General features: G+C 43.5%; 1 protein-coding gene across 1 annotated transcript in view; it reads right to left on the bottom strand.

The window, feature by feature from the left end:
• The window catches only part of BCR (BCR, RhoGEF and GTPase activating protein), a 95,692-nt gene extending 84,788 nt beyond the window's left edge, over nucleotides 1–10,904 (bottom strand). The window contains exon 1 of the mRNA XM_008632086.2: nucleotides 9,047–10,904. Within this exon, the coding sequence (XP_008630308.1) occupies nucleotides 9,047–10,556 (1,510 nt within the window). The 5' untranslated portion in view covers nucleotides 10,557–10,904. The remainder of the gene's footprint in view (nucleotides 1–9,046) is intronic.
• Between the last annotated feature and the right edge of the window lie 6 nt (nucleotides 10,905–10,910).

The following is a 10,910-nucleotide window of genomic DNA, read 5'->3' as shown; positions in this document are numbered from 1 at the left end:
AGAGGGCAACAGCAGACCATGGAGAACTCAGTTCAGCATACTCCATTCCTATGAGTAAGTTCCTCAGGAAAGATGCCAATGGAGAAAAGGCTGAACAAAAGATTCACCCAAACAATTATTCAGGAGACTGTTAAGCCCAATGTATTGCTCACGTTAAGTGCACCAGCTTTCTGTCAGAGTTAGAAGCAGCTCTTGAGGGCCTCTGAGGATCTTGCTTACATGAGCTGAGAGATACTTGTTCAAGCTTAGGAAGCCTTTGAGACAATACTCTGGATTTGACTAAAACATTCTCTTCCCGATATCCATTTCCCCATATCAGGAGATACAGATGATCAATACTAAGACTAGAGAAGTGGTGTATGTCCCCAGGCTAAAGAGTGTATTTTCATATGACAGCTTGTCAGATTTTCCTCCTTGCAATTCAGATTTCACTCGTCAGCTTTCTAATAGAGAAAAAACAAGGAAGGGACTGTAAGATATGCTGCTCCTCACTGCAGCCTCTGATGCAGTGCAGGATGCCCATCACCTATACAAGACACTTTTAATCCCAGCTAAGCACTGGCTTTGGTATCCACCCCAATCAGGCTTAGGTGGGAGAACTGCAATAGAATTTTGCAACTGGACATTCTCTGCTGGCTAATCTAGAAATTCAAATAAGTAATTGATACAGCTGGAAAAGACAAATTTATTCATCCAAATACCATGATTTCCTCAAAGACAGTTGAGGCATTATCGTGTTTTCTCAGAGTGATGTCAGTGATTTCATCCCTGTCAGACTGAGAGGTCCAACAACCACCTCAGGAGAGTGTAAAGCAAAAGTGTCCTACCCAGGGAAGGGACTCCCACACTTGTTCTACCTAAAAGGATTCAAACAAAGGGGAAAGTTTATAGAAGTGACAGGCAAAGACAAGGGAAACACATCCAAGTCTTCCAACAGTGATCTACTGGTCTGAGCATATTATTTTCTGAAACTTTATGGCATAATGTCACTTCAGACCACTATAAGAAAATTTCTGGAACAGTTCTAGGTTAGCAGGAAGCAGAACTGAAGATGAGGCAGTGAATTATGAACTGAGGCAGCTGGACTAACAGTCACAGAAACAAGTGTTTTGTGCCTTTGCTCACTCTAAGCACCATAACCTAACCTCTTTTGGGAAGCCCTGAGCCCAGCCAGGGACTGTCTTCCTGGGCAGTCACACCCTGTGATGTAACTGCACTGCAGCAAATCAGTGCTGTGTTCATATGTGACATCTCCCTAGTGACAACAGACCAATTACATTCACTTTCTAGCAGCTCAGATACATTTGGAGCCTGATGCTCCAGGGAACAAGGTATTTTCCTTCAGAACAGATTACTCTAGGAAACTGCTGGCCCATTTCAAAAGAACACACAGATGTGACTGCAGGCAACTGAGGGTTTTGTTGGTTTTTTGGTGGCTTTTTGTGTGTTGGGTTTCTTAAAACTATCCTAACAACAGCCTGCTCCAGCCTCACCCATCTTGTGGGTTCAAAATGGGCACTCCTTCCCCAGCTCTGCAGCCAAGGGAGTACATAATCGCTGATAACAAAATAGCTGGCAGATACTCCATCAGAGAAGTAGCTGCATTTCAGTGTGGAGTCTAGAATATTCTGAAGTTCTTAAGAAGTAAACACACACAGTGAGCCAAGGCTGCACAGTGCACTTCTCCACACATCAAGGAGAGGAGCTGGAAACCAAGTACACGAGTTACTCACTATTAATAACTCCTCCTGCAAGGGCTGCCTGCTTAGATTTCAGATAATACTGTGTGATCCACAGCAGCCTGCCATAGTTGCTACTGTGCTGTTGTCACAGATCAATCTGCAAGTAATTTCAGGCTTTTGGATACTTCAGAACTTGTGCAGAAGTTCCTGAGGAGGACGGGGTGTTTTTTAGGGGTTTGAAAAATATATTATTTTTAGAAGAAGGAAGGTTGTGGTGGATCTACTCTCCTGGAAAAGAATCCTTATCTTCCACAAGATAAAAAAAAAAAAAATCAAAAAAACCCCACCCAGTAGTAAGAGATGGGTTGAAATGACTGCAAGTAACAACAGACGGTAACGACTAGGCAAAAGGCCTGTAATACCAACAGACGTAATTCAGTAGTACAAACCAACACACTGAACTTTACCAATTCACTCTTCCTACAGGGCAGTCCTTGTGGATTCTCACACACATACTCCTCATGTAGCCATGAGCAACTAACTTGACTCCAGCTGCCACATTTGGGCAGAGCTTTCTCTAAAGCAGAGACTCCAATTACATTTGCAATAATCTGATTACTACATGAGCCATAACCTGGTTAAGAAAGGGTCTGAGAGATACCATTCTGGCAGTTAGGAAGAAGACAGAAGGGAGATGGAGATGTGCTTTGTTGTTTTAGTAACAGACAGATTTGCAAACTGCAGCCAGATTTTGTGACAGAAATACACCACATTGTCCTACACAGGACAATTTTACCGTTTAAAACACATACAGTACAATCTGAGAAAAGTTTAGAGGAGTTACAGATTTGTAATACTGTCTCAGCAGTAAGACAACATTCGAGGATTTACTTACAACTTATAGTTACTTTCACATCAGTTGTAATTAAAGCTGTGATCAGGAAAGCAATCCACTTTGTCATCAGTGAACTGGCCAAAACCTGCTTTGTACTCAAACTGGTGTTTTGGAAGTACTTCATTCACATGCAGCTCACCCAAACTAATCCATGCCAGCATTTCTCCAGTCACTTGCAGTCTACCCCTCCATCTATCTGCCATTCAATCTGGACTAAAACACCATTTCTTTTCCTACATGTGCCAGCAAAAGGTTATTAAAGCCAACAATATTTCATCAGGGAAGAACAGGATCAGGCCCTTATTATTCTTTCCATGCTTATCTGACTGAGCAGAATAAATCAAAGAGGAGACAGTAAAAAAAACCCCAAACTGCTGGTTGTGGTTTCTCTGGGGAAAAGCAAGCTCCAGATAAGCTGTGCCTCCAATCAAACACTCTGATTTTCATGACCAGCAATATGCTTCCGTATGGTAATTGAAATGGAGCAAGTCTCAAACAGCTTGCCAAGTCTCACCTCATTAACCTTTATGGACTGACCTCCAAAATTCCTTGAAGCTGAAATACAGGTCCCCCTTGCCTCTGCATGATAACTGTTTACCCCTAAGAGGTTGGGGAGCAAGGGAGGGCATTAGAGAGCAAACTGCTAAACATGCTAGAACTGGAAGAAGAACTGTTTCCAGGCTATTACTGGAGCCCAAACCTTCACAAGCTTAGGCCTCCTTTGTTGGCCCTTCTTTCAGATAGCCTGCAGAGCCAAATTTGGATTACAAATCACACTCCCCGCCCACAACTCTTCTTTTAAGAGTCAGTATATAGCTCTAGTGTGCTGCCCAGTAGTCAAAAAAAAAAGCATTTCCTAACGCACACTTGAAGGTTTAGCAAATTCTCTAATTAAACCTTATTTTTCTTTCATGCCAAATCTGTTACTCAGGATGCCTCCTTGCCATTCCAGTCAACTCATTTTATTACTTTTGCTCAAGTCTCAGTGAAGCTTTCTGGTGGCAGTGAAAAGCAAGCTGTCCATGAAGGAGTGACTGAACGTGGTACTTAGCATTTTATCCAAATATCCACACCAGAGAGATCAGACAAATGGAAGCACTTAGGAAAGACGGCAGAGCAATTAGTTCCTCAAATTAGCAAGCTCCTAGCTTTCTTTTTCTCAGCATTAGCTTGAGATAGCATAACTGCAAGAATCAAGAGTATAAGTTCCAGTTTTGTACCCTGGAAGTCTGTACATGGGGCCATGTATATTTACACTAAACAACAAAAATCTTCAAGGTTGAAACCACACCCATCAACTGCTTTGCTAGAGATGAGAAAACACAGGAGACCAAAGCACTTCATTCACCAATATAATTTCACTGCTTTGAAGTCCATCACCTACACACACAAGTAAATCATTCCTAAATCACTGCAAAGCTTTAGGGCTCTAGCCCCTGGCTCTGCAAAATCACCATGCTAGAATCACCTGGGTCCAATCATTTTGGTATACAGCACAGCATTCCAGTCTGTGGTCATCACAGTATGGATAGTGCATGGACATCCCTATGACTCTGGGGCTGCTTGGTCCTAGCTGAGTTCCTACAACACTCTCAAACTTTAAGCCTGCACTGGTAATACATTTCACCTGCCCAGCTACAGCCCACTTGCTGCCTCCAATAGGCCCAAGTCTTCTTGCAGCAATGGCAGCTGCACAAAGTGAGCTTATCTGCACTGCCAGAGAGACCACTTTGAAACTGTTAGTAACTGCGCAGTGAGGACAAGCAGCTTTCTGACCCACTACTTGCAGAATTCATAGCTGTCTGCTTACTCCATAGGAAAGTCAGTCCCACTTTGATCTCCCTGTCACAGACCATGAAAATGAGCTTCACACAGGCAGATGAGGTGACACCAGCAGTCTCCAGGGCTCCCCAGTACCAGACAACTCCTATGTGGGTTGGTTTACACTCCCATTTCAAAGGCAGGTGCTTTGTGACTGCAGAAGTACCCGATCTAGGCCAAACCTAAGAAAAGAAAAAATAAAACCTATCTACATGCTATTACTTCTTGTAGGCCTGAGGTAAACATTAGCAACTCTTTGTGGAAGAAGGAACAAAACGAACACTTTAGAGTCCACTATAATCACTGGGAACATAAAGCAGCTCCATAGAATCTATTAAACTCTGCAGGAGGGAGAGAGAAAGAGAGGGAGCTCTTCACTCCCCCAGACTAAGAAGAGGGGAGTGGTAGTACAAGCATCCTGATAATGTCTAGCATCTCAAAAGCCACTAAATCACTGAAAAGCAAGGCAGGGTGGGGGGCTGCATTTAAATAGCATCTTGGCATCAGTGCTCCTAGGAAATCACTGATCATCACAGGAAAAAACTGAAACATTTAAAAAGTAATAGCAAAATGAACTAAACAAGTGTCAGAGAAAATTTAAACTGCATTATTAATCCAATGTAAGTCACAGATGGAAAGCAGGATCTGTGGCCAGCAATCCTTAAAATTAACAAGCAATCTGCACATTTTAAAAGTTCCTACATTTCAGCTCCCCAAAAGGAAGTATCTCTACACAGTGGACTGAAGTCTGCCTCAGCTGCTCAAAGGAAAGTTGTGCTCCTGAACTACAGCAACAGGACTGGCACGTTGCCTCAGGAGTCTGCAAAATCCTGCAAAGAACTTTTCCAATTACATCTTGAAACTAAAATTCACAGAATACAATAGTGGGTGGAAGAAGTGCAAAATTAAGAAACTTGTCTAAGATCTCAGAAGATGCACATAACTCAGGAAGCAAACCCTTGCAGAAACTGGTACAGAACAAGGTCCTTCCATGATGATGCAGTACATGCTTCCTTGGGGCTTTACAAATAAGTAGTGTCAAGGTTTGCCTTAGAAGCGGGAAATTGAGATACTTGCCTGTCTGCTCAGGCATTTAAGGCACACAAAAACTGAAGAACCTACAGCTTTAGGAAAGTCGGAGTTTTAAAATGGCCTTCTGCTGACAGAACAGGAATTGTGAGGTTTGCAGTTCACATGCATAAATTCCACTGCTCTTTTCTCTCCCTACATTGAACTCACTAAAAATATAGAGAACGTTCCATGCTCTCCAGAAAGGGACATTCAGAACTCCCACATTTAGTAGAGGCTAAAATAAGTAAAACTTCACTCCAATGGAATTAAATGACACATATCCCCAAACTGACCTCATATTGAGCACTGTGGTGGTTGGTGGCTGTCTAGAGAAAGAGCAGGCATGACTCTCTCAGAGCACCACCAAGTCTTCTCATGTGAACAGAAGTTACTCCTGGGGCACCTTGAGGGAAGCAGCTGTGCAGGTAAATATTATTTATGTGGACTCCAGATAGTTTCCATGTTATTATGCAGACAGATAAAATCATTTCACACAGAGTGAGAGAGCATGCACTGATTTTATGCAGCAAACTCTAAAGCCAAGCAACAGCTCCAGTGTGCTCCTTCATTAACAAACTGCTGTTAGTTAAAAAACTGTCCCAGCTGAGGCCATGGCAAGGCCTCATCAGTCAGTAACAGCACTGTGCAACTTTCCCCTTTACCATAAGCAGAAATGCATGAGTCACTTTTCTCCTGTCTATTTCTGCAACTAATGTTTAACAGAAGGCAGAATTTTAAAAATCTTGTTCTTTCTTCACAATCATAGTAAAGATACTCAAGCTTAATGCAAAGTTAAGATGTAATTTTTTTCTATTCCCACTACAGGAAATTAGTGATACATAATTAATCCTAATATAAATATCTTTGCCCAGGATCCATTAAGTACATTTAATAGAAAGTACAGCTATTACCAAATCTCAACCCTGAAGCTCTCATGCTGCTCCTTGGAAAAAACTGAAAGTCTACTACACCTTGGTCTGCCTTAAGGTTTTTGATAATCCATCTTCAAAAACCCAGATTCCAATTTTGGCTGAGACCCCATTCACTTGAGAGTTACGTCCTTTTTTTGCAATACAAAATCAGGAAAACATCACTTAACTGTGAACTCATGAAACAATTTGGACAGAACAGCACGTGTCTGCTGGCCAAGCTCAAGGCACATTGGGACAGATCCAGACAGAAATTTCACATTGCACTTGTCCACAGCACACTCAGCATTACTATGGGAAGAGTCACCAAAGGCAAAGCCAGAAAACACACAACAATCTGAATTTGACACAGGGAAGTCAAATACTATTGAACAAACCCTACTTGATGCTAATTAACATTAAGGCTGGCCAGAACCTACTGTGATTCAAACTTGCACTCTGCTCAAGGAAAACTTTAGAGAAGCCTGGCAGAACCAGTGACTGAGCCACAGGTGCTGGAAAATCTGTCTGGATTTGTGAACGGCTTTGGTATCACATGGTCATGGAGAACAGTCCGCATCAGAGCAGGGTAGCTGGGAATGGGAGCCAGCCAGCTAATCACACAGTGGTCTCTCATGCCTTTTGTTTGTTTTATGAAAAGGAGGTTCTGCCAACTGGTTTCAGATCAAAATTCATCCTAATTGGGAAGGAAAGAAAATCCATATAAAATGATGGTCAGTAGGAATTAATCAGAAACACAGTCCTCCTGAAGGCATAAGCCTTTTCAGTTAAGTAAAAAGTTGCCACCAGCTAATGTGCAAGACAGTACTGATTAGCCATCTGGTGAAAGTTCCTGCTAAGATTGCCATGTCACCCCCTGTGCTGAGGAAAGCAGAAGGTAGATCAGTTACATTCTGTCCTTGCCTGCAATGTGTGGTCATCCTTAGGAACATGACACAAAGCTTTCCAGCACATCTAGGAATTTTAAGTGTTCTGACTTTTCAGCTGCCTTTTTTTTATCACTGCATCCCGCTGAATTATTTAAAATAAAAATTATCTACTGCCTTTTTGAAAACTGAATTTATCCTCAAGCTCTCTCAACCTTTGTTATTTTTACCCCTTTGTTTCCTTCTGCAAAAACTGAAATTGTTAGGAGGCTTCCCAGTCATCTAAAGAGCATCAGTAAACAAGAGCAGAGACAGATGGCTGAGCTCAGTTCAAATGAGCACAAGACTCAGCCTCTCCCCTAAAACCCAGGAAGAACGCAGCAGTCACAAAGAGAAAACAGGGATGTACATCCAATCTGATATGGGAGAAGTCACTGTGAGGAGGTGCAGAGCTTCCATGTATGCTGAACATCCACTACAACTGTCCAGCCTTCTAATAGTACTAATGGGATAAGAGGATGGCAGCAGGGGACAGAAGAGTTCTCCCTCCATAGTTGCTCCCAAAAGTATAGCTGACAAAAACAATCAGCAGGGAAAGTAAAACCAGGCATCTTCTGCCAGCAAAGTTACTCTTCTGAGAAGTAATAGAGCAAATTCTCACAACCTGAGAAAGTGACATCTCTGACAGGCCTCTCAATTCACCCACTACTACAGCAATTTGGTCCCATTGACGAATAACATGTTAACCCCTTATTAAAATGAAAGATTCAAAGAGACAAATAAAACCCATGAGAGATTTGTAATCACAGATTTGTAATTAAAGAAATCTTTCAAAACAAACACTCCTATTTTTTTCATTCCTGGATTTGATTTTCATTTACTGCATAGGAGACTACTGATGTTAGCACAAGGTATTATTTACATTACATGCTTTGCCTTGCTAAATACATTAGACATCCACATACATTCAAAAAATCCATCTGAATTAACATAATTCCTTGTCTCTTCCACCTATAAACTCACTGTGATTCCACAGACACACCTGCATGCCTGAATGACTTACATAAGAACGGGTTCAAACATTGCCCATTCTTCCCCAAAGGAAAAGTTTTATTCTGCTGAAATTTAGTTAGCATTTTTCCCTCAGGGCTTCCTGATATTCCAAGTTCTTCCTTCACTCAGAGATAGCAGAAAGCTCCAAGAACAGGGCTGCACAATCATCACCTCCAATCAGCTCTAATTGAAGACAGACACGAGACAGAACGAGAAACTAACACTGCAGTTAATACAGACAGGAAAAAACAAGATTGTGGGAGCAGCATCATTATCGGTAAAGCTCTGGCAAAACCCTCAGGTTGTGGCTTGCTGGCACACTACCACCTCTGAGGTAGAGTTTATGTACTCCATAGTGCACGAATACGAGGGAGGGAATAATCTGGAGGTGAATTCACCACAGATGGTGAATACCTGGTGAAGTTCTGGCCCCTTTTTACCTCAGTGTTCACACTGAAACTTTTAAGAACTGATTAACATGGGACTCCATTGATCCTCTCAACAGAGGCCTCAATCAACCCTTCTGGGAATCCTGAATTCCTAAAATGCTGTCTGACATATACTTCTATAGGATCTTCCTAAAACAGCAAAACTACAAATTAAAACACAGAAATCTCACATGAAACAGTTGCCCCCTCACAGTGATTCACCCAGGGTCTCCCATTCATTTCCACGATGCCATTCCCTGCTCTGTACCTTTAAAAGACTAAGCGAAAAGCTGGTACACACCTGTATCCCCATGCAAACAGCTGTCCTGGTGACATCTCCCAGAGGGTAAATCTCCATCACTTGGCCAGATCTGTCCTGTTTTTCGTACACCCACAATAGTGGCCTCAGACACGATGACCTGCTGCTGCCGGTGCCGTTTTTGAGACTGGGGGGTTGGTGGGCTGCTGCTGTCAAAGGACTGCTGTGAGTTCTGGGAAGGGGAACGGCTTTTATCCCGATACATGCGGTAAGTGGTGGGGCTGGGGGAGACATGGCTGGACTGTCCTGAGGAGAAGTCTTCCTCACTGGAGGTAAGGTTCTCATTAGAGCTACAATCAGGAGTATATCCTCCTCCAATATCTTCAAAACTCCTGGGGGAATAAGATCTCCTGGGCCACGTGAGATGTTTTTCCTGGTCAGTTGGGCCCTGATTTCGCAGAATAGGTCCTTTTCCTTCTCCTTCCCCCATCATTCCACCAACATAGATACTCTGATACGGCTGAAAGTCCATGGGCTGCCAAGGTGAGCGGTTGCTGCCATTGGCATTAATCAGGTTATCTTTAAGAAACTTGGGGTTCAGTTCAGCATCCTCATATTCTCCATCATAGAGAAAGCTGCTCTCTGAAGACCTTCCCCTGTAGGCCGGCCTCTGGAACTCGCTGAAGCTGGGTACCATGTTAGAAGGGAGGGAGTGCAAAGACTTTTTGCGTTCCATTTGCATGGCTTGGCTACCAAGGGAACTTATTTTATCAGAAACATCTTTATTGTTGACCTTTACTAGACCCTTCTCATGATGATACTCCATGTTCACATAAAAGGGCTTTTCAATAACGTCCTTGCTATCTCCAGAAGAATGCGAATTAACCTTCTTCATTCTCTCAAAATTGGACCTTAGGGCTGCCACACTGGTGCTGTTCCCTCTCTCCTTAGGTTCAAATGACCCCTCCTTCTCAGCAGATCCCACTAGTCTGCGAGTGGAAGCCGATCTGTGTTTTGAAGGAGAGCCATCTGTATCACAGCGATTCTCCATATCTTCTACAACTCTCTTCAGTTTCTCTTCACCATAATACTTACACCTGTCCTGCTCTCCTTCTCCATGGTGGGGGCTGTCCAAAGGTGACAGGTCTGACCCATCACTCTGGGTAGACAGCTTCCGCATAGAGGGTATCCTAGGTTTGAACTTTTCCTCCCCATGGTGTGACTTGCTTTTTTCATATTCGTCTTGGTCAGCAGACTGGTTATGATGCAGGTCCTGGATCTGCTGCTCTGCACCCCCTTCAGGCAACTGAGAAATACGTTTAAAACCCCATCTCTGTCTATCATAGCTTTTTTTCTCCTTTGCCAGAAGAGTCTGCAGGTAAATCATGCGGAACCTCTCCTTGTTAACCTCCATCTCCAGTCTCCGGATAGATGCTTTGCACATCTCCAGTTCCTGTTCGATGTCTCCCACAGATTTCAGCTCCATTTTAGGAGGCTCAGAGTCTGCAAATTGTGCTTTCCAAGCCTCTACAAACCCCACAGGGTCCACCATTTTGCATACGGGAGTAAGTGGAGGATACGAGAAGGAGGCTGAAGAGAGAGATGGAAAGAAAAAACCAACCGGATCTCACATGTAGAAGCAGAAACAGCTCGGGCAGGGTCAACTCAGCGCGTCTCTTTCACGGTCCATGCAGGGCACTGGGACGCAGGCAGCAATCCTCTCTGGCAATCCTCTCTCCTCCCCGTCTCCTTCTGCTTTTGCCGGCCCCAGCCCCGCGCACATTCGCTACTCTCTCTCCAGCATGACTGATCGTTTGCTGGCGAACAACAGTGCTCCCACCCCGGCGATCCCCCAGCACTTCAAAGCGCGTGGACAAAGGAGCGGGCTCGGGGCGGGGGAGGGAAG

Source organism: Corvus brachyrhynchos, unplaced genomic scaffold (assembly GCF_000691975.1).
Source record: "Corvus brachyrhynchos isolate BGI_N302 unplaced genomic scaffold, ASM69197v1 scaffold864, whole genome shotgun sequence".
Taxonomy (NCBI): domain Eukaryota; kingdom Metazoa; phylum Chordata; class Aves; order Passeriformes; family Corvidae; genus Corvus; species Corvus brachyrhynchos.
This window is presented reverse-complemented; position numbering and strand designations above follow the sequence as displayed.